Source organism: Somniosus microcephalus, chromosome 17, assembly GCF_052327205.1.
Source record: "Somniosus microcephalus isolate GS21.2 chromosome 17, FLI_Smic_1.0, whole genome shotgun sequence".
NCBI classification, from domain to species: domain Eukaryota; kingdom Metazoa; phylum Chordata; class Chondrichthyes; order Squaliformes; family Somniosidae; genus Somniosus; species Somniosus microcephalus.
The window spans coordinates 43052297-43077537 of record NC_141003.1 but is presented as its reverse complement, the minus strand read 5'-3'; the positions used below and the strand labels follow the sequence as shown (position 1 = coordinate 43077537).

Genomic DNA, 25241 nt, shown 5'->3' with positions numbered 1-25241 from the left:
ATTTACTGAACCAAAATAGTTTTGACATTTTCTATCAATTTGAAAAGGGGGTTCAACTATAATTATCAAAGGATCCTTTTATTTCACAAACACAACGGAAGAATACTTTTGCATCAGTTTTAATTGTACTTTTTGAATGCACAATTTTATAAAGCTAGAACACACAAGTAAAATTTCACTGCACCCTTAGTCAAATCATAGCCATTGATTTTTTCCTCACGGTAAGGCTCAAAAAGCACAAGGGAACTCGGACAAGCATTTTAATGGTGGAAAATGGGTAGAAACTGCTTGCACTCAATATTCCTGCCTAAAAAAGTGTCATTTATACGTTGCTAATGTGCTGAAAACAGTGAAGAAATTCACCCTCAGTATCTGTTGTTAGCATTTGCTAATTGATTTTCAAGTTATTTGACAAAATTCTTGCAGCATATTTTGTTCAAAAATTAGTTTAAGCAACTTATGCTGAAAGCAAATCAACTCATTTGAGAGGTGAATCCACCATTTTTAAACACAACTGTTCAAATCCTTTAGTTTATTTCAGTTACAGATCACATTTCTATTTACAATAATGTAAGTAGCATATACATAAATCGGCTCAGCATTGCACAATTCTTAAATTGGATAGCGAATGCTCCACTGTGATAGCCAAGTATCTGTTATATGTGACAACTGCCTTAGCACAAAGCAGATCCGTAGCCCTCTCTGACATGGTCCCTGGGGGAAAGAGAACAAAAAAACATGGTATGACAAAGATTGTGTGTTACAATTCCTGCATGTGTGACAGTCACAGACAATAAGTGCTATGGTGAAGTCTTTGGTATATTGGAGCATGGTTGAGTGACTGGGAACCACTGTACCTGGAAAGAAACAATCTATTGGAAAACCTTCAATCTTAAGTCAGACTATACATGAAAAGTTATATAATTGATTATAAAACAATATTCCATTTGAAGACAAACATTTCAGATATTTAGTAATAGAGGCTTTAATAGAGAAATCATAAATAGTTCACTTATGGGTACATTTCATTTGATGTCAGGCACTATTTCAACTTCTGTAAACGGTTATAAGAAATCAACAGCAATTTTATAATCATACTGCTTGAGTTAACTTATTTGAATCCAGGAAAGACAATTATCTGGAAGAGTGCGGATGACGTTACTTCCCAAATGGGAGCTTTGCCTAGAATTTTGAAAAGTAACCCAAAAGGCTTTTTCAATTGCCGACATTGTGTGGCACAATTATATTTGCAATGGCCTGTGTTCAGGCAGAATCTTGAGTGAACACAGTGCTGCAAAGCAGTTCAGTGACTAAAAATAAGCACAGACAGATAAAAATAAAACCAATCCTCAGAAGGATACTTGGAAAGCCGCATATTCAAAACAACCTATTCTTAAGCAAAGTAACTTATCCATCCCTTCACCGTCATCTTACCCAATTGCACATAGGCAGTTTGGTTAAATTTGTGCCTGTAATTTGGTGTAATTACTGTGACAAATGCACATTATACTAATTTATGCTTTTTGTTTTCAAATCGGCAAGAGAACTCCATTCCTGCAGTGAGTACAACATGCCAGGTCCAAGTGAATGGGGTTACTTTATAGTTGTGACAAAAAAACTGAGATACAGATGAAAAACTAGAGCTTTCACATTTAGACTTCTCTTATTTGGTTTCATCGTTTGTAGTGATTTGGTGCATCTGCAAATGCGTATTTTAGTCTGTAAGCCTCTGCCAGAAGAACACTGATCTCCTCGTTCCCCCAGTGCATCGTGGGTAAATTCTGTAGAAGGATCATCAGTCCCTGCAACAGATAAAAAGAGTGAATAATAGGAGGCACAAACTGTGAAAATCATCCCTCTTTCTGAAATTAAGAAAAAGACTGGTAACATAAGTGCTTTGGGAAATCTTCGAAAGGGAGGTGAACAAGTTGCACTGCTAAGTACAAAATCAGGTGTGAGTGCAATATGAAACAAATATACAATCAGAATAATAAATCAAATGCATAGAAATAGGAAACTATATCCACAGCAACATACTGTGCAGAACCAAACATTTAGGAGTGAAAATCTGATCAAATATTTTAGAGTTATAATGACAAGTACGTATTTCATGATAGGTATGAATGATAATGCTGCTGTTTAATTTGTAAACTAAAATTGTTTACCTTGGTGTGTTAACTTGATTTTAACATTCAGCATCTATGAGCTCCATTACTTTATAGAATAATCAACAAAATATCAACAAGATTCAATGTCACCATTTCTCCACAAGTAGCATCCTTGATCAGTAGTTTTAGTTTAATTTTGAGTCCACATTAAGATGTTGCAAAGCATGACACATCAAATTTAGCATCTGGTGACAAAACGGTCATACATAGAGCTCAGCAACAACAATGATGAATCTCCTCTGCTTTGCAATGATAATGTGTTGGCCCTCACCTTCGGGGGAGCAGCCTTGGTGAACAAATACTTTTCAGCAAATTGCATCAGCCAGTGTTTTCAATGCTAACTTAAATGAGGTATGAGGTATATTTCTATGCAGTAGACTTGCTCTGGCCGTGAGCTAGGCAAAATGGTGAATTGGGAAATCTCTATAACAAGCTAGACTATAACAATTCAGAGTGAAGGCCATTTCTGTGGGTCTCTTTTACAATTTCAATCCATTTCACTCATTCACTCTCATTACATAGAACGGAAAGCACAGAAACAGGTCATTCGACCCAACTGGTCCATGCCGGTGTTTATGCTCCAGACGAGACTCCTCCCACCCCTCTTCATCTAACCCTATCAGCATAATCTTCTATTCCTTTCCCCTCAAGTGTTTATCCAGCTTCGCCTTAAATGCATCTTTGCTATTCGCCTCAACAACTCCTTGTGGTAGCGAATTCCACAATCTAACCACTCTCTGGGTAAAGAAGTTTCATCAGAATTCCCTATTGGATTTATTAATAACTATCTTATATTTATGGCACCCGGTTTTGGACTCCTCCCACAAATGGAAGCATCTTCTCCACATCTACCCTATCAAACCCTTTTGTAATCTGGAAGACCTCGACCAGGTCCCCCCTCAGCCTTCCCTTTTCTAGAAAAAAGAGCCCCACAATCTTTCCAGGTAGGTATAATCTCGCAGTCTGGTATCATCCTTGTAAATATTTTTTGCAACTTCTCCAGTGCCTCTATATTCTTTAGAATATGGAGACCAGGACTGTTCACAGTACTCCGTGTGGTCTAACCAAGGTTCCACACAAGTTTTACACAACTTCTCTGCTTTTCAATTCTATCCCTCTAGAAATGAACTCCAGTACTTTGTTTGCTTTTTTATGGCCTTATTAACCTGCGTCACTACTTCTAGTGATTTGTGTATTTGTACACCTAGATCACTTTGCTCCTCTACCATATTTAGACTCTTGTTTTCCAAGTATGTGGCCCCCTTATTGTTACTACCAAAATACACCACCTCACACTTATCTATATTGAAATATATTTGCCATTTAAACGTCCATTCTGCAAGATTGTTAATGTCGTCTTGCATTTTGTAGCAGTCTCTCAGTATTAACTATATTCTGCTCATTTTCTATCGATTGCCCTTCATCCGCTTGGTGCCGAAGCAAATTTTGTAATTCTACTTTTGATTCCCACGTCCAAATGGTTAATGCAAATGGTGAACATCATTCCAAAATGGTTCCAGCACCAATCCTTATGGACCACCACCTTTTGCCAGTCTGATTAACTACCTTTAACCCCCACTCTCTTTGTTTTGTAGCCAGTTAACTATATATTCAGCTTTTTGTCCCCTGACTCCACATGCTCTGACTTTAATCATGAGTCTACTACTTATTGAAGGCCTTTTGAAAAGTCAAATACATTACCCTTGTTCAAAGAATTCAATAAGGTTGGTCAAGCATTACCTTCCCTTTTGAAATCCGTCTTGACTACTCTTTACTATATTTTCAGTATCTAAATGTACCGGATCTCTCTAAATCCACTTAACTCACGTTCCATAACTTTTATAGAATCGTACAGCACATTCCATTCATCGAGCTGGTGCCAGCTCCTTGAAAGTTATCTCAAAGTAGTTTCATTCCCCTACTCTTTCCCCATACCCCTGCAAAATTTTCCTTTTATACCCAATTCCCTTTTAAAAGTTACTATTGAATCGGCTTCAACCATCCTTTCAGGCTGTGCATTCCAGATCATAACAATTAACTGCGTAAAAAAGAATTCTCATCTCCCCTCTGGTTCTTTTGTCAATGACCTTAAATCTGTGTCCTCTGGTTACCAACACTCCTGCCAGTGGAAACAGTTTCTCCTTATTTACTCTATCAAAACCCATCATACTTTTGAACACCTCCATTAAATCTCCCTTTAACCTTCTCTGCTCTGAAGAGAATAATCCCAGCTTCTCTAGTCTCTCCACAACAACTTGCATTTATATAGCACCTTTAACGTAGTAAAACGTTCCAAGGCACTCAATGCTTGTATTCACTTCCCCCTCCTCCCATCCACAACCGTTATCTTTGGGCTGTGGCCCACATGGCTCAACAACTGCTGCTCAGTAATTGGGTGACAAGGGTGCAATGTGTCGAATGCATAGTCAGGTCAGGACTTACCGTGTGTTATCAGTGACCTTTATTCTAATTTCTCTGACATTATTGCATTATAATGTGTCAAAAGTATAGAGGCTATGAAAATGCAAGCCCCATCGTTTAAAAAAAAAAAATTACTCCAAAATCTAATGCCAGCATTTATTAATCAACTGCAAATTATTGGACCAACTTGCTGCACATCAGTTGTAAATATAGGGAGAATTATGTTAATAGTATAAGCTAAAAACAAATACAATGAAAACTGTGCACCCACTTATTAAGCACAACTATCTTAATCCTCTCGTGCATTCCATAATGGAGACTATATTTTCATGACACACAAACCCTGTATTTCTTTTACACATAATACAGCGCCTGAAATCTAATTTCGGAATAGCTTTATTATCTATTCTCGCCTCACATTAACCTGAAAATTAACCGCTGTATGATCAGTAGATCAAAAAACTTCCCTCCTTCAACTTGGCTTATTATCTTCTCTTCATTAATAGGTGCAAATCCAATATGTGTTTCAATGAGATCACCTCTCATTCTTCTAAACTCGAGAGAATACAGGCCTAGTCTACTCAATCTGTCCTCATAGGACAATCCCCCCATCCCAGGAACCAGTCTGATGAACCTTTGTTGCACTCCCTCTATGGCAAGTACATCCTTCCTTAGGTGAGACGACCAAAACTGTACACAATATTCCAGGTGTGGTCTCACCAGGGCCCTATATAATCGCAGTAAGATGTCTTTACTCTTTGATGGGCCTTCAATAACCACAAAACTAGAAGTTATAGACTTAAACAAGTTGGCTTTTAATCACTAAGATCAGAGCTAACATCTCAACACGCCGACTGGTTCACAGGAATGAGTCATACAGATCCTGGGATCTTTATGTAAGAGAAGTCAGGGGCGGAGCCAAGAGCCAAGACCTGGAACCTCCCAGGTTAGTCGGGAAAGAGGAAGTGAAACTATACACAGTGGGGGAGGGTAATATACATGAGTGCAAAACGAATACAGGATCAAGACAAACAGATTTCATTACACTCTTATATTCAAATCCTCTTGTAATAAAGACTAACATACCATTTGCTTTCCTAATTGCTTGTTGTACCTGCAGGTTAACTTTCAGTGATTCGTGTACAAGGACACCCAGGTCCCTCTGAACACCAACATTTCCCAATCTCTCACCATTTAAAAAATACTCTGCTTTTCTATTTTTCCTACCAAAGTGAATAACTTCACGTTTCTCCACATTATATTCCATTTGCCATGTTCTTGCCCACTCACTTAACTTGTCTATATCCCCTTGAAGCCTCTTTGCATCCTCCTCACAACTTACATTCCCACCCAGCTTTGTATCATCAGCAAACTTGGATATATTAAATTTGGTCCCCTCATCCAAATCATTGATTTGGATTGTGAATAGCTGAGGCCCAAGCACTGATCCTTGCGGTACCCAACTAGTTACAGCCTGCCAACCCGAAAATGACCCGTTTATTCCTACTCTCTGGTTTCTGTCCGTTAACCAATTCTCAATCCATGCTAGTATATTACCCCCAATCCCATAAGCCTTAATTTTGTTTCATAACCTCTTGAGTGGCACCTTATTTAATGCCTTCTGAAAATCCAAATACACCACATCCACTGGTTTGCCCTTATCTATTCTGCTAGTTACAACCTCAAAAAACTCTAACAGATTCATCAAACATGATTTCCCTTTCATAAATCCGTGTTGACTCTGCCCAATCCTATTATTATTTTCTAAGTGCCCTGTTACCATGTCGGTAATAATAGATTCTAGCATTTTCCGTACTACTGATGTCAGGCTAACTAGTCTGTAGTTCCTTGTTTCCTCTCTCCCTCCTTTCTTAAATAGTGGAGTTACATATGCTTCCTTCCAATCAGCGGGAATCATTCTAGAATCTATGGAACTTTGGAAGATGACAACCAATGCATCCACTATCTCTATAGCCACCTCTTTCAAAACCCTAGGATGTAGGCCATCAGGTCCAGGGGATTTATCGGCTTTCAGTCCCATTAATTTCTCCAGTGCCTTTTTTTTATTTTTTTTTAACTAATACTAATTTCTTTCAGTTCCTCATTCTTGCTAGACCCTAGGATCTCCACTATTTTCGGTAGGTTTTTTGCGTCTTTTTCCGTGAGGACAGACACAAAGTATTTGTTTAATTTCTCTGCCATTTCCTTATTCCCCATGATAATTTCTCCTGTCTCAGCCTGTAAGGGACCCACATTTACTTTCGCTAATCTTTTCTTTTTTACATACCTATAGAAGCTTTTACAGTCTGTTCTGGACCTATGGACTATTTTATGTGCAGATAGCACCCTCTGGTGGTGGTTATGTGTTAGCAGTGTGTTTGTATGAAACAGAGGTCATTTGACCTTTGTTCCTTGCTTCCTGTGAGAGGTCATTTGACCTTCGTACCTTTCATCCTGTGTAACCCGGGAAGTAGAATCCCAGGAAGTAGAATTCCAGGAAGAACCTGGCAGTAATGGAGGATTCCATGAGGGTTTCACAATCCAATGTAATCTGATTTCATGTGTTAGGCTAAGTGCAATATCTGTGAGTATCTTTGTTTGTTAGCATAATAGCAACGTTGTCAGAGTAGTATTTTGATAACACTATGTTTATAAAAGGTTAATATTTGATAGTTACAGAAGTGAGTCCAAATGTTAGTTAGTTATACAATTAATCTATTCTACTATTGTAAATATGTTATATCTTATGTAATATTGAATGTATAGTACTCAGTTTATGTACAAAACATACTTTATCTTTGTTTACAGTTTCACAAAAATTGTTCAAGTAAAGGCTTCAAACAGCAAACGGCTTCACGAAGAATTATTTTGAATAAGTGTTTAACTTGCTGGATAACTAGATAGGAGCACGTCTAGCAAGGCCAGTACACAGTCTGTTTTTATGTCTCTCGCTAGTTTACTCTCATTCTATTTTCCCTTTCTTTATCAATTTCTTGGTCCTTCTTTGCCGAATTCTAAAATCCTCCCAACCCTCAGGGTTACTACTCTTTTTGGCAACATTATAAGCCCTTTCCTTTTATCTAATACTATCTTTAACTTCTCTTGTTAGCCACGGTTGGACCACTTTTCCTGTGGGGTTTCTGTGCCTTAAAGGAATGTATATTTGTTGTAAATTATGTATTAATTCTTTAAATGCTAGCCATTGCTTCTTTACTGTCATACCTTTTAATGTAGTTTCCCAATCTACCTTAGCCAACTTGCCCCACATACCTACGTAGTTTGCTTTATTTAGATTGAAGACCCTAGTTTTGGACTTAACTAAATCACTTTCAAACTCGATATAAAATTCTATCATTTTATGGTCAGTCTTCCCTAAAGACCCCTTTACTACAAGGTTATTAATTAACCCTTTCGCATTGCACAACACTAGATCTAAAATAGCCTGTTCCCTAGTTGGTACCTTTACATACTGATCTAGAAAACTATCTTGTATACATTCCATGAATTTGTCCTCCACACTATTACTGCAAATTTGGTTTGCCCAGTCTATATGTAGATAAAAGTCCCCCATGGTTACTGTATTATGCTTGTTACATATGCCTCTAATTTCCTGATTTATACACTGCCCTACATTACAACCACTGTTTGGAGGCCTATAAACAACTCCCAGCAATATTTTCTGCCCCTTGCTGTTTCTTAGCTCCACCCAAACTGATTCTACTTCTTGATTTTCGGAGCCAAGATCCTTTCCCTCTACTGTCTTTATCCCATCCTTTATTATCAGGGCTAACCCTCCTCCTTTTCCATTTTGCCTATCTCTTCTAAAAGTTAAGTATCCTGGAATATTTAGCTCTCAACCTTGGCCACATTGCAAACACGTCTCCGTAATGGTCATTAGATCAAACCTATAAATTTCTATCTGCGCTATTAATTCATCTATTTTGTTGTGAAAGTTTCACGCATTCAGATATAGTGCCTTTAGCTTTGACTTATTTCTATTTTTCCCTGATGTCACCTTAGCCATGGATGCCTTATTACCTTGGTTACTCTCTGTCCCTTCCTGACCCACTCTGGTTATTTTTACCCAAAACTCTACTCTGCTCCAGAGCCTTGACATTTCTCTCGCTGCTTTTAAATTACTCTTTCTTGAATCATCCCGCCCACTCCCTTCATTAGTTTAAAGCCCTGTCTACTGCCGTGGTTATTCGGTTCGCCAGGACACTGGGCCCAGCCTGGTTTAAGTGGAGCCTGTCCCAACAGAACAGCTCCCTCATTACCCTTATCTACTCTCTTTGTTACCTCTTCAAAGAATTGAATGAGGTTGGTCAAGCAAGACTTTCCTTTTTGAAATCCATGCTGACTATTCAATATTATATATTTGGTTTCTAAATGTTTTTCTATTTTCTCCTTTAGTAGGAATTCCATTATTCTTCCTACCACCGATGTTAAGCTGACTGGTGTATAGTTCCCTGGACATATTCTACCTCCCTTCTTAAATATAGGTATAATAATGTTAGCTATCTGTCAGTTTTCTGGCACAACATCTTTTTCTAATGAATTATTAAATATGTGTAATACATGTTAGCTGATATTGTTAACAGTTCTCTCTCGTCAGGTACTGTCCCCCCTCCCTCAAATCTGCGGTCACCACCCCTCTCCTCAAAAAACAAACCTTGATCCCTCCGTCCTTGCAAACTACCGCCCCATCTCCAGCCTCCCTTTCCTCTGCAAAGTCCTTGAACGTGTTGTTGCCTCCCAAATCTGTGCCCATCTTTCCCGCAATTCCATGTTTGAATCCCTCCAATCAGGTTTCTGCCCTTGCCACAGTACCGAAACCGCTCTCATCAAAGTCACAAATGACATCCTTTGACTGTGACAAAGGTAAGCTATCCCTCCTCATCCTTCTTGACTTGTCTGCAGCCTTTGACACGGTTGACCACTCCATCCTTCTCCAATGCCGCTCCACCATTGTCCAGCTGAGTGGAACTGCACTCACCTGGTTGCATTCTTATCTGTCTAATCGTAGCCAGAGAATCACCTGCAATGGCTTCTCTTTCCGCTCCCGCATAGTTACCTCTGGTGTCCCCCAAGGATCTATCCTTGGCCCCCTCCTATTTCTCATCTACATGTTGCCCCTTGGTGACATCATCCGAAAATAGAGCGTCAGTTTCCACATATATGCTGACAGCACAAAGCTCTACCTCACTACTTCTTCTCTCGACCCCTCCATAGTGTTTAAATCGTCAGACTGCTTGTCCAACATCCAGTTCTGGATGAGCAAAAATTTTCTCCAATTAAATATTGGGAAAACTGAAGCCATTGTTTTCAGTCCCCACCACAAACTCCGTTCCCTAGTCACTGACTCCATCCCTCTCCCTAACATCTGTCTGAGGCTGAACCACACTGTTCGCAACCTTGGTGTCTTATTTGACCCTGAAATGAGCTTCCGACCACATATCCGCAGCATAACAAAGACCGCCTACTTCCAGCTCCGTAACATCACCCTTCTCTGCCCTTCTTGTTGTAATAGTGCCCCTGCTATCTCTTCTCTAGATTCCTTTAAAATGCGTGGATGCAATCCGTACAGACCAGGGGTTTTATCTTCGGAGTTTGATTTGTTTATTTAATATTTCTCCTTTTTTTTATTTTAAATGCGGTTATATCATTTCTAATCCCATCTTCCAATGTCATGGCCACCTGATCTGTCTCTCTGGTAAATACTGAAGCAAAGTAATTATTTAATATTTCTGCCATTTCACTTTTGCTGCCTGTGATTTTATCCTGTCCATCCCTCAGTGGCCCTAATGTTTTAAGGAGAGAAAAATGAAAAGGGAAGTTATTGAAGACATTTGGCAGCAACAAAGTATGTATAAAATTGAAATGTACAGGGAAGGACCAGGATAGGAAGAACTATAAAATCAAGCAGATGAAGGCCAATGGTTAGAAAATGAGCAGAATATAGTAGAACAGGAAACTATGGCAGGTTTAAGAACATGGGCTAGATGAATTGTTATTAGGAAAAAGGATGCAGGCCTATTATTTTCGGAATCACTAAGGAAACGGATGGGTGGTTTGGTAAAGTGGGCTAAATAGATCAATGGTCTTACACCCAAAAACAATAATATGTTAAAGATTTTGTGATGTATAGGCAGATTGTTGGATCCCCCACTCACTCAGTGATTGTATTTTATTTTTATTGTCTCTTCCCATTTTTACCCACCTTTCCATGTATGTCATTAAACAAACACATTCTCCTCTACCTGAGATAGTACACCCATATAATTCTTGTGCTCCTTCATCACCTTTAATGCTTGGTTTAGTGGCAGCACTCTTGCCTCCAAGTCAGAAGGTCATAAATTCAAGCTCCACTCCAGAGACTTTAGCACATAATCTAGACTGGCACTTGAGTGCAGTCTTTCGGATGGGACGTTAAACTGAGGCCCCATCTGCCCTCAGGTGAAAGATCCAACAACACGACTCAAAGGAGAGCAGGGGAATTCTCCGAGTGTCCTGGCCAACATTTATCCCTCAACTAACATCACTAAAACAAATAATCTGGCCAGTTATTTAACTGCTGTTAGTGGGAGATTACTGTATGCAAATTGGCTGTTGCTTTTCCTCTATTACAACAGCAACTATATTTAAAAGCAATTTAATTAACTGTAAAGTGCTTTGGGACGTCCTGAGGTCATAAAAGGCGCTATATAGATGCAAGTTCTTTCTTTGACTCCATCAGTCCTGAGGCAGCATAATTTTAGCAGTAGGAAGGTGGGGGGAAATCTCACTTTTGGGCAGTGCTCCATTTAGAAGCTTGAGAGAACTGAAAAAAACTCACTCATCTGAGGCTATATTCATTTATTGCTAAGTCTAACCATGCTAGTCAGAGAATCACTCAAAAGTGTTTCCTTCCAACAAAACGGATGCGAGTATAAAATTCCACGGCGTCTGGTCAGTATTTATAGGCATGAAGACGACTCTAGGCTCGACTGTCCCATTCTCCAAGCTTGATAAACAGGCATATCATTTAACAACGTTAAGTTTTTTTTTTTAAGTTTGCTAACTTTTTTTTTTGATTGTTGTACATGTTTCTTATTTTTCTAGTAAGAGAACTCTGGGATTACTTCGGAAGTAATCAGAAGCCATTCGCCAGGGGTCTTTCTCATGTCAACATTTATAAAGGAAAGTTAAAGGGCGGGGGGAGATGCTCTGGCAACCACAAACTACATTGAGCAGAGGGCTACAAAGCAGCTGAGAAACATTTACAACAATTCAATGGGAAGCTGAGCAGCTAATGTAATAAAATATAAATGGATTCACTGCTGGGGCTGATTTCTTTAAACCTGTGATATCTGGTTGGAAATTGTTAAGTGCATCGCTTTTTCTATTAATCCAGTGATGAATATACAAACAGCATTTGTGGCAGTTATATTTTATATGTAATTCTGTACAGCACACTGCTAACATGGTCTTTATTTTAAAAAGCGCTCAGATAAAGCCACCAATTACATAAATTAGACATCCCTTGTTTTCTGATCTCTGTGCAGCTTATTTATTTTTAAAGTGCTGGAACATGGGGTAAGAGTTTTTTTTTTAAAATACCAGTGTTGAAAGTATTGTAATTTCAATCTTGGGGATTTCCTAACAAGGGAACTGACAAATGTCACTCATTCTGAAATGTCTAACTCTTCAAAAATGAACACAGCGCCATGTGTTATAATGCAATGGTGATCAATCTCACTCTTTTTGATTTTAAATCTAACTTCGAAAATCTTAATAGTGATGGCTCTGCTAAAAGTCAGAACCTATTACATTAGCAAGGACACAAACGGTTTTAAAAACAGTGCTACTGAGTGTCGCTCAGTGGATTAAACATGTTCTGTCACTGGTGACGCAGCAGTGGTGTGGAAGGACTGACTTTAGGCATTGAAATGTCATATCTCAGCAGTCTGACCTGAGAAAACTGTTTTGACGACAAAGGTAATAAAAAGAAAATTATTATCCATTCTGATTTTTGAAAAATTAAGTATTCAAGGAAAGAGTCAGATGGCTTTTTACCCTGATGTATTCCTTTAAAAAGATAGGTTTGGAACAGTATATAAAAACACAAAATTATAAGCACCCATGTAAAAATAAAAAGCACCACAGTGGCCATATGCAATTTCAGTATGTTCTTGAATTTTCAATGTTAGCAAAGCAATTGCTGCAGCTACAGCACGAACACCGATAAAGCAGACAGATTAGAGTCTATTCTAACAGAACGCTGATAACAGACTACAATCTGTTCAAATAAAATACAATATATCTTATTTCCCCAATATATACCTGTATAGATATGTACTTAGTGAGCTGTCTTGAGCTTTGTCCTTTTGTAATAAGTGAAGCATAAAGGATCAAGGACAGCTAGATTCAGTACATAACCAGTGGGCATGTCAATCATGCACAAATCTCACTGTACATCATGTGATTGTGCAATGTGAGGCATGTAATATTTGGTTTCTGTTGTTGAGATCATTTGAATTACAATACCAGTGTAGTAACTCTACAGCGAGATTTATCTGGGCAAGCTACAAACTTTTAATTAATAAATTACAGATGTGTAATCTGCAAGTCTGTATTATATTACACAGTACCTTTCGATCACAATAATAGCAAATGTATGTATAGTCTTAGTTTAGCAATGACCTAAACCAATATATTTTCCAATTCAATATCCAGTACATGTCACTGTAGTTACAGTTACACAGCACAAATTCTCCCTTAAAAAAGTTTATACAAAATGGTCAGGTTCATCAAAATTCCAGTAGTACTGCCTCAATCCCCAACTTCATACAGCTAACAGAATTAGGTTTTATTATCGAAATACTTGCAGCAGATAGTACTGAACCCACTGTATAGCAATAGTATTTAGCCAGTTTCCTGAATGAAATTGTTAATGCATCAGCATTTCATAATTTGTTACATAAATATGAATTTAAGATAAATGGTTTTTAGATAAGGTCATTGGCAAGGAGAAGTAGTGAGCATTCAAACAGTATTTTTCATAAAATCTATGGAGAACCACATTTGCATGATTTCACCAATTCCATAAACATAAATTTTCTGGAGAAAGCAAAAGGAGACAACAAAGCAGACATTTAGGATTTTAATTTAGCATTAACATTTTGAAGAGGCTTCAAACTGGTCCAGTTGATTTACTCTGGAACTGTCTGAGTGACCATTTTATTTTTCCACTGATGCATAACAAGCTAATCAGTGAACATGCTCAAACAGTGTTATATCAACAAATGTTCTTGTGCTGATTTGAGAATAGAGAACTGATTGACACACGTCAGAATTATTCAGTTATTTCTTCTGATTCAGAAAAAGACATGGCTGATGCACATTTATTTATTTCTTCTCTTTTCTTGTATTCAGCACCACTGCCATGTGCAATTCCCAGGATGATGAGGTTGACAGCAACCCACTTCTAGGTCTGAGCCAAAGCTAATCAAGCGGCTGGCAGCTAGGAGGCATATGAAAGCAGTCCAGATAGACATGCTCTCAAAATTTCCCTTCCTCTCTGTGGGGATCATCTTGCCTCCATTCTGTATCTTTGGCCAAGCTGATAACAGGAACTTGTCGTATGAGCAAACACAGGTTTGAACACCTAACCCATCACCGTGTGTCACAGCAATCTGACAGAAATGTGTTGTGCCCAGCATCCGAATATTGTGAGAGCATTTTCACTCAACTTAGCCATTGATGCTCATCTTCACCAGGCAACAGCTTTTCTAGATGTACAATGTGCAATTTTATAAATTAGGATGTGGCATTTTCCATGGAGATAATGGGAAATAGAATTTCTCTGCATTACTTGCTAAACTTGCTTTCTTGTAATCACTCCTATGCATTTTTTCATAATCTATATTGTGGAGTTTGAGGTGGATTAGGTATTATTCTGTTTCGAGTCCTTTTTTGCTGGCAGAAAATGCAATGGCAGACATAGGAAGCCAATGTACTCAGTATAGCTAATGCGTGATGACATGAATTAAAGGATTAAAATTGCAAAATAATTATTGCAGGGTTATTGAAAGTTAAATCGATTTAGAAAGTTGATTAATCAGAAACAGTAGTTAATGTATACAATGTACACCATTGGGCCGGATTTTCCGACCCCCACGGGTGCGTACGCACTCGTAGGGGCCGCGCAAGTACTGGGTTTAGGCATGCGAAGCGCATGCGCTGAAACCCGGCACCTGCGATCTTGTCAAGAATTCTCTTGACAGATCATCCACATGCCCAAGAAAAGTGCCTCTGCAGGTGGAGAGTTGCGCTGAATGACTGTCAAATTCTTACGCCTGGTAAAAGCAGGGGTAAGGCCTACTTTTACCAGCTTAAGAGTTTAAAAAAAATAGAAAAATGAAATTTGATAACTCATCTATAAATTAAAAATACTCTTCAAAAAGCTATGTTTATTTTTAGCCTGTAAAAACAATTAATTTTTTCTCCAAAAAATTAAATTTTTGTTTAAAACATTTAATTAAATGGCATTAATTAATTTTAATTATGTAATTAAAAAAAATATATTTAATGTTTTAGCGTGTTTTTAAATGTGATCCCCATTCATACTTTTGACAGTTCTGTCCGTATGGAACTGTCAAAAATATGAAGGGGCATTCCCTTCTTCCATTGGTTCACCTGGCCCACGTGATCCCAGGGATGCTTGCGAACCGCATGCGCTCCTGGGATACATGGGCCTCGGCTCCTTTCGAAGAGGAGAAGCCTAGGATCGCAAGCCTCGGGATCTACAGAACCAGCAAGTAGGTTCGTAGATTTTTCCAATCAGAGGTATTCGCCTGTAGGAAGCCTCCGATGGGAAATTCAGGGCCATTGTTTACTGTTGATCCACCACCTAAAGAGAGTAATGGTGAAATTCTCACCGACAGATGGCAGTCCTTTGATAGTCCTACTGCTCACAACTTCTTTTCATTGAAGGTGCAGTTTGAATTCTGTCTATAATACATATTAGCAGGGAATGTACTATGCATTATTTCTCAATAAACTTGCAGCAATGGTGTCACATCCATTAAAATCCTTTAATGCTTTTGTACATCCCAGACATGTAGCTCAGTGGTCCATCTGCATCAATGGAACAAATCAGAATACAAAAAAACATGTAAAGTGTAAAGCCTCCGACCAGCAAATATTCTATGAACTTACCTGATGGTCCCGGAGGTTGGCACACTCGCGGTCCTGGGCCTCTCCTGGTGCGTGCGCGCACAGAGGCCCACATATCCCAGGGGCGCAGGCGGTTCGCAAGTGTCCCTGGGATCACGTGGGCCAGCCCAACCAATGAAAGAAAAGGATTCCCATTCATACTTACGAGGATTCCATATGTACGGAATCCTCATCAGTATGAATGGGAATATCCCCAAAAATACACGCACACTTCAAATAGATGAAAAAAAAATCACATTTAAAATTAATCAAAATGGCATTTAATTATTTAAAACAAAAATTTAATTTTTTGAAAAATAAATGTACATATTTTAAAGGGGCTAAAAATAAACTTACCTTATTTCGCAGGTTTTTAAATGCATAAATTATTGAAAAAAAATATTTTTCTGTTCTTTAAAAGTCTTACGCTGGTAAAAGCAGACCTTACACCTGCTTTTACCAGGCATAAGAATTTCATGGGCATTCGCTGGGCAAATAGTCCAACTATCCGCCTGCGGAGGCCCTTCTCCTGGGGATGCGGAGGATTTGTCAAGAAGATTCTCGACAGATCGAAGTTCCGGGTTTTAGTGCTTCGCACGCCTAAACCCGGAACTAGTGCGGCCCCTACGGGCGGGTGCGCACCTCGTAGGCACCCGTAGGGGCCGCAAATTACGGCTCGTTATTTAAAAAAAAACTTGTGATTTCAAAAAAATAATCTAATCTTGAGAATTCTGTTAACAGCTATGAGTTGTTTGAGCTTTCAAGCAGTCATCAGAACCTCTCAATTAGTTATTACGAGTTATCTACTAATATCCAGTTGAAACAGCAATTTACTTGTACTTTTAATTTAGTATATTGTATTCGCTGCTCACGATGCGGTCTCCTCTACACTGGGGAGACCAAACGCAGACTGGGTGATCGCTTTGAAGAACACCTCTGCTTAGTCAAGCGTGACCTGGAGCTTCCGGTCGCCTGTCATTTTAATTCTCCACCCCACTTCCCGTTGGACCGCTCCCTCCTGCACTGTTCCAATGAAGCTCAACTTAAGCTCGAGGAACAGCACCACATCTTTTGATTAGGCACTTTACAGCATCCCGGCTCAACATTGAGTTCAACAATTTCAGATCATAACCACTGCCCCCATTTTTTCAGACAGCAGTTGTTGGCAATGATGCTGCTATTCCCATTTACAACTCCTCTAGACCCAGCTTTTGTTTCTTTACTTGTCCCATTACCATCCCCGTTTGCCTTGCACTATCATCCCTTTTGTTATTTAATCTCTCCTGACTGCCACCCTATCACAGATGTTCACTTTTGTTCCTTCCTCCCCTCCCCCTTTCCCTGCCTCTGTACTTGGTTAAAACCTGTTACATCTCTAACTTCTTCCAGTTCTGATGAAGGGTCACCGACCTGAAATGTTAACTTTGTTTCTCTCTCCACAGATGCGGCCTGACCTGCTGACTATTTCCAGCACTTTGTTTTTATTTCAGATTTCCAGCTTCCACAGTATTTTGCTTTTGTGAGGATTTGTCTAGTTCCTTTGATGAATATTCTTGTCAGGGTATTCATCCCACTGTTCATCACAACACAAATCCCTTTCTCTCAACCAAATATTATGGATGCAACTGGGGGGGAGGGGGGATAAAATATATATAAATAAAGAATTCAGGTGAGAAATATCTGTACACAGAAACGTAAAAAAAAATCTCAGTTTTATAGTCAGATCCAGCAATGGTTAGATTCACAAATATAATCAACGGCTACAAGCTCTTTCCTTTGATGGCTCCATCCTTAGTTTTGCTTAATGGATCAGCATTCTTGAACTGGCTATATCCTCTGACCTTAAGTGGAGCTTTCACATCTTCATAGCAAAAGCTGCTTCCAAAAATCTCTTTCATGCCAAACACTTGCTTTCCCCTCGACAACTCAACATTCTGTAAAGCCCAAGCTCACCCGGATTTAAATACTACTGTTCTTTCCAGGGAGGCTCTTTGAGGATCTCACACTTCTGGACAGAATACAAGAAAAAGCTTGCTACACGATAGTCAATCCATTCTTTACCTCTAGCCTTTAACTTCTCTCTGCTGCAATCTTACTTGCCTATATATTATCAATACTATTAAGAACAATGTTATTCTGAACTTTTACCTGTTGTTCCTTCTAGGTGTGCTGCCCCACACGTCTTCCTTCTTCCTACATCGCCACTGTGTTGATATTAAGAATCATCACACTCTCTTACTCCAACTCTTGTATTACTAGGATCTCATAACTGAGACCATAATTAGGTATTGCCTAATTGCAACTTCTCCTGATTTATCTCATCTTCCCTTTTATCTGTAAGGGCTATAGCCCTTCGTCTCCATTTTACAAAAAAAAGTCCCCAACACACAATTTGAAAAGAACCCAGTATCTGACAAAAACAAGATATTTCTGAAGTTTGCTTGTAACTTTTAAATCACTGGGAAGGCAAATTGTCAGTGAGCATAGGCAGTACCATATCATAAATCCCCAGGCTTCTGTAGCACAGACAGGTTAAAAATGATGTGTCCTGAAAGATGTCACAATAAACAGTTTAAGGTGATAATTCCGAAACTAATTGCTGATGTGAAATTCCTTTCTCCCAAAACGATAGATCCATGCACCCTAGGATCTCAGAACTGAGACCATAACCCTAGGTATATAAAACCTTTTAATTGATAATATACAAAACAAATATCCAGAACACTTCAGAGCAAAGCTCTCAACTTGCAATGTGTTGCAACAATGGGATTTGAGTTGGTGCTTGAGGTAGGACTGAAGTTTATTGCACAGCCAGTAAATCGGCTGAGTTTGCTGGTCCAGGAATCTTATGTACCACTGCTGCTATAAAGTTGTTACCATCCCTATTAAGATGGAATACAGGTGAGAAGTATGCTTCAGAATTGTCCTGCTTTGAAATTTATTCAGTCAGCTGAGCATGACATTTTTAATACTTTGCTAAATTAACTTTGCACTTAGCTAAAACAGTTGATGTAAAATTAACACCAAAGAATAAAACACTCATGTTGCAGAAGAGAAACTAGTCTGTCAGTTAGAAAGATCTGCAACAGGTCACAAAGGATCAGTTGCAAAAAAAACAAAGGCAGTTCATAATTGAAAGTAGAGGGATGAATGAATACATGCAAGCCGGGAACTGCTCGTTGAGGTTTGCTCAGTCCTCAAAAATATAAGCCCAACAAGGTGAAGAGGAATCAACCTTGGGTGATAATTCTTGTAGGAACACCATTTGATTGGCAAAGGAAGCTTCTAGTATGCTTGCCACTGTTGGTAGATCTGAATCTCATTTAGTCTCAATATAATGCTCTTTAGAATGGAGCACAGGGCAGGGTATCATGACATAATTCTTCTACCAGCTTGTTCTTAAATTAGTTGCAACATGTTCTGCCCGATGTCCACAAGAATCAGGGGGAAAGCTCTCCATTGGCTGGAGTCATACCTAGCACAAAGGAAGATGGTTGTGGTTGCTGGAGGCCAATCCTCTCAGCCCCAGGATATTGCTGCAGGAGTTCCTCAGGGCAGTGTCCTCGGCCCTACCGGCTTCAACTGCTTCATCAATGGCCTTCCCTCCGCCATAAGGTCAGAAGTGGGGATGTTCACTGATGATTACAGTGTTCAGTTCCATTCGTAACTCCTCAGATAATGAAGCAGTCCGTGCCCGCGTGCAGCAAGAACTGGATAACATTCAGGCTTGGGCTGATAAATGGCAAATAACATTAGCGCCACACAAGTGCCAGGCAATGAGTATCTCCAATAAGCAAGAGTCTAACCACCTCCCCATGACATTCAACGGCATTACCATCGTTGAATCCCCCACCATCAATATCCTGGGGATCATCATTGACCAGAAACTTAACTGGACCAGCCACATAAATACTGTGGCCACAAGAGCAGGTCAGAGGCTGGGTGTTCTGAGGCAAGTGACTCAACTCCTGACTCCCCAAAGCCTTTCCACCATCTACAAGGCACAAGTCAGGAGTGTGATGGAATACTCTCCACTTGTCTGGATGAGTACAGCTCCAACAACACTCAAGAAGCTCGACACCATCCAGGACAAAGCCGCCCGCTTGATTGGCACCCCATCCACCACCTTAAACATTCACTTCCTCCACCACCGTGGCTGCAGTGTGTACCATCTGCACGATGCAATGTAGCAACTCGCCAAGACTTCTGCGACAGTACCTTCCAAACCTGCAATCTCTACCGCCTAAAAGTACAAGGGCAGCAGGTGCCTGGGAACACCATCACCTCCAAGTCACACAGCATCCTGACTTGGAAATACACTGGCATTTCTTCATCGTCGCTGGATCAAAATCCTGGAATTCCCTACCTAACAGCAATGTGGGAGTACCTTCACCACACGGACTGCAGCGGTTCAAGAATGCGGCTCACTACCACCTTCTCGAGGGCAATTAGGGATGGGTAATAAATGCTGGCCTTGCCAGCGATGCCCACATTCCATGAATGAATAAAGAAACATATCACACCAATATCCATTTACATTTTGACCATTAGTCAGCAGTCCAAAAAAAAAATCACCCAACTTTCAAATCACCGATGAAAAGATACTTGTGTCGTGTTACAGGAGGTCAGTGGAATTTTTACAACACTGGATAGGGGGCCTCAGAAGCAAAAAGGTTGAGAATTCCTGAGCCACATGATCTCCTACTGTAACACACTCCACTTGCCCTACTTCATTTCCCAGAACCAGATCCAACACTGCGGCCTAGAAATTCAGTTAAGGCCCGCCAGCAGGCTAACGCCCAAAAGTTAGCGCTGCGCGCGGAGCCAGGTGCGCCCGTCAGATATTCGGCTTTTGCGCCCAAGTCGGAACCGGGCGCTATTCCAGGGTGTGCCCGCCCCCGCTTGGGGCGCTGAAACTGAATTTCTGCGCTGTAGGCCCCGCTGCGCCACCCGCTGCGGAGCGGCAGGCTGCGGTACTGCAGGCCTCCTCCTTCTCTTAAGGGGGAGGTGCCTGCAACAGCGAGATCGCCGCTGGATTGTGTCGGCAAATGAGCCTGGCACCACGGAGAAGTGCCGGGCTCGCGGAAACCAGCCGGCAATACCGCGGGGGGGGGGGGGCGGTGGAGGAGGTGCGGGCAGGCGGCCGCCGAAAAAGCGGCCGGCCGCACCTCCACCTTAAAGCGCCCCAGTAGCGCAGCAGTACGGCCCCGTTTTTCAATCGCTGTTTGCGGCCGCAACTAAATATGGGGTTTGGGCCGGAAGCGGGGCGGAACCGGGGCACTGCGCACACCGATGACGTCATCGGTGTCGGCGCAGCGCTACCGGCTACCGCCGCCATTACCGCAGCGCTGAATATCAGCGCACCCTCTTACACTGGCGCAGAAACCCTATTTAGGCGGTAACTGGGCGCAAAGCCCACTGAATTTCTAGCCCTGCTTCCCTTCCTTGTTTGGACTGGAGACATAGAGAAAGTTCTCCTGTACACATCAGAAATTCCTCTCCTTTCCTACCCTGAGCACTATATTTTCCCCAGTCTATATTAGGGTAATTAAAGTCTCCAAATATTACTACTCTATTTTTGTTACACGCCATTGAAATTTGCCAACAAATTTGCTCATCTATCTCCTTCTCACTGTTAGAAGCTCCATAAAAAAAAACTCCCAGCAATGTAACAGCTCACCCTCTGTTCCTTAACTCAAGCCAAATACATTAAATCCAAGAACAATCTAGTATATCCTTTCTCTTTAGAACAGTATCATCCTTAAATCAATACTGCCACACCCCTTCCTCTTTTTCCTTCTCTATCATTCCTGAATACTTGGTAACCAGGAATATTCAGAACCCATTCCTGGCCTTGTTTGAGCCATGCCTCTGTTGATGCAACCACGTCATAATCCCATGTGGCAACTTGTGCCTGCAGTTCGCCAAACTTATTATTTAGACTACGGACATTGACGTACATACAATTAAATATCTATCTCCATTGTCACTTTAGCAATTTTCCTCAATCTGGACCCTGCAATTTTTGGGATATTTCTAACGTTACTGCTGTTTCTCTCTCTGTCCTCTGATCTCATTGCTGCTCCTTGCTGCTATTTTCTGGTTCCCATACCCTTGCTAAATTAATTTAAACCTCCTAACAGTACTAGTTAACCTTTCAGCGAGGACATTGGTCCCGACTCTGTTCAGGTGTAATCTGTCCATCTTGTACAGATGCCCTTTCCCTTGGAACTGGTCCCAATGCCCCAAGAATCTGACCACCAACCCCACCACTACTTCTCCAGTCATGCATTTACCTGCACTATTTTCCTGTTTCTATACTCATTAGCATATGGCACTGGGATTACTGAGTTTTGAGGTACTGTTTTTTAATCTTTTTCCTCGCTCCTGAAGCTCTGCCTGAAGGGCCTGAACATTTTTTCGACCTATGTCATTGGTTCCAACATGAACCACGGCTTCTGGCTGATCCCCTCTCCTCGCAAAATGTCTTGCACCCGCTCGGTGATAGCCTTTACCCTGGCACTAGGGAGGCAACATACCATTCGGGAATCAGGTTTGCGGTTACAAAAATGCCTGTATATAGAGGATTACATAGGATATACGGCACAGAAACAGGCCAGTCGGCCCAACCAGTCCATACCGGCGTTTAGGCTCCACTCGTGCCTCCTCCCGTCTTCACTCATTTAAAAAAAAATTGTTTATGGGATTTGGGTGTCGCTGGCAAGGCCAGCATTTATTGCTCATCCCTAGTTGCCCTTGAGAAGGTGGTGGTGAGCCGCCTTCTTGAACCGCTGCAGTCCGTGTGGTGAAGATACTCCCACAGTGCTATTAGGTAGGGAGTTCCAGGATTTTGACCCAGCGACGATAAAGGATCGGTGATATACTTCTAAGTCAGGATGGTGTGTGACTTGGAGGGGAACTTGGAGGTGGTGGTGTTCCCATGCGCCTGCTGCTCTTGTCCTTCTAGGTGGAAGAGGTTGAGGGTTTGGGTGGTGTTGCCGAAGAAGCCTTGGTGAGTTGCTGCAGTGCATCTTGTAGATGGTACACACTGCAGCCACAGTACGCCGGTGGTGGAGGGAGTGAATGTTTAAGGTAGTGGATGGGGTACCAATCAAACGGGCTGCTTTGTTCTGGATGGTGTCGAGCTTCTTCAGTGTTGTTGCAGCTGCACTCATCCAGGCAAGTGGAGAGTATTCCATCACACTCCTTACTTGTGCCTTGTAGATGGTGGAAAGGCTTTGGGGAGTCAGGAGGTGAGACACTCGCTGCAGAATATCTAGCCTCTGACCTGCTCTTGTTGCCACAGTATTTATGTGGCTGGTCCAGTTAAGTTTCTGGTCAATGGTGATCCCCAGGATGTTGATGGTGGGGGATTCGGCGATGATAATGCCGTTGAATGTCAAGGGGAGGTGGTTAGACTCTCGCTTGTTGGAGATAGTCATTGCCTGGCACTTCTGTGGCGCAAATGTTACCTGCCACTTATCAGCCCAAACCTTGTTGCAAGCGGGCATGGACTGCTTCATTATCTGAGGAGTTGTGAATGGCGCTGAACACTGTGCAGTCATCAGTGAACATCCCCACTTCTGACCTTATGATGGAGGGAAGGTCATTGATGAAGGAGCTGAAGATGGTTGGGCCTAGGACACTGCCCTGAGGAACTCCTGCAGTGATGTCCTGGGGCTGTGACGATTGACCTTCAATCACCACAACCATCTTCTTTTGTGCTAGGCATGACTCCAGCCAGTGGAGCATTTTCCCCGATTCCCATCGACTTCAGTTTTACTAGGGCTCCTTGATGCCACACGCGGTCAAATGCTGCCTTGATATCAAGTGCAGTCACCCTCACCTCACCTCTGGAATTCAGCACCTTTGTCCATGTTTGGACCAAGGCTGTATTGAGGTCTGGAGCCGAGTGGTCTTGGCGGACCCCAAACTGGGCATCAGTGAGCAGGTTATTGATGAGTAAGTTCTGCTTGATAGCACGGTCGATGACACCTTCCATCACTTTGCTGATGATTGAGAGTAGACTGATGGGGCGGTAATTGGCCGGGTTAGATTTGTCCTGCTTTTTGTGAACAGGACATACCTGGGCAGTTTTCCACATTGTTGGATAGATGCCAATGTTGTAGCTGTACTGGAACAGCTTGGTTAGAGGCGCGGCTAGTTCTGGAGCACAAGTCTTCAGCACGATAGCCGGGATGTTGTCGGGGCCCATAGCCTTTGCTGTATCCAGTGCGCTCAGCCGTTTCTTGATATCACGTGGAGTGAATCGAATTGGCTGAAGACTGGCTTCTGTGATGGTGGCGACCTCGGGAGAAGGCCGATATGGATCATCCACTCGGCACTTATGGCTGAAGATGGTTGCAAACGCTTCAGCCTTGTCTTTTGCACCCATGTGCTGGGCTCCACTATCTTTGCGGATTGGGATATTCATGGAGCCTCCTCCTCCCATTAGTTGTTTAATGGTCCACCACCATTTACGACTGGATGTGGCAGGACTGCAGAGCTTTGATCTGATCCGTTGATTGTGGGATCGCTTAGCCCGGTCGAAAGCATGCTGCTTTCGCTTTTTAGCATGCATGTAATCCTGTGTTGCAGCTTCCCCAGGTTGGCACCTCATTTTTAGGTACGCCTGGTGCTGCTCCTGGCATGCTCTTCTACACTCCTTATTGAACCAGGATTGGTCCCCTGGCTTGGTGGATTTGTCCTGCTTTGGTGGTAATGATAGAGTGAGGGATATGCCAGGCCATGAGGTTACAGATTGTGGTGGAATACAATTCTGCTGCTGCTGCTGGCCCACAGCGCCTCATGGATGCCCAGTTTTGAGCTGCTAGATCTGTTCTGAGTCTATCCCATTTAGCACGGTGGTAGTGCCACACAACACGACGGAGGGTGTCCTCAGTGTGAAGACGGGACTTTGTCTCCACAATGCGGTGGTCACTGCTACCAATGCTGTCATGGACAGATGCATCTGCGACAGGTAGATTGGTGAGGACGAGGTCAAGTAGGTTTTTTCCTCGTGTTGGTTCTCTCACCACCTATTGCAGGCCCAGTCTGGCAGTTAGATCCTTCAGGACCCGGCCAGCTCGGTCAGCAGTGGTGCTACCGAGCCACTCTTGGTGATGGACATTGAAGTCCCCCACCCAGGATACATTCTGTGCCCTTGTCGGTGCTTCTTCCAAGTGGTGTTCAACATGGAGGAGTACTGATTCATTAGCTGAGAGAGGTCGTCGGTGGAAATCAGCAGAAGGTTTCTGTGCCCATGCTTGACCTGAAGCCATGAGACTTCATGGGGTCTGGAGTCAATTTTGCGGGCTCCCAGGGCCACTCCTTCCCGACTGTATACCACTGCCACCATCCCTGGTGGATCTGTCGTGCCGGTGGGACAGGGCATACCCAGGGATGGTGATGGAGGAGTTTGGGACATTGGCTGAAAGGTATGATTCTGTGAGTATG

General features: G+C 41.7%; 1 protein-coding gene across 7 annotated transcripts in view; it reads right to left on the bottom strand.

The window, feature by feature from the left end:
- Positions 1-249: 249 nt before the first annotated feature.
- Positions 250-25241, bottom strand: part of tbc1d22a (TBC1 domain family, member 22a) — a 554059-nt gene continuing 529067 nt past the window's right edge. For all 7 annotated transcript variants that reach the window (XM_086010299.1, XM_086010294.1, XM_086010298.1 and 4 more), the window contains one exon: positions 250-1802. In XM_086010299.1, the coding sequence (XP_085866425.1) occupies positions 1674-1802 (129 nt within the window). In that variant the 3' untranslated portion in view covers positions 250-1673. The remainder of the gene's footprint in view (positions 1803-25241) is intronic.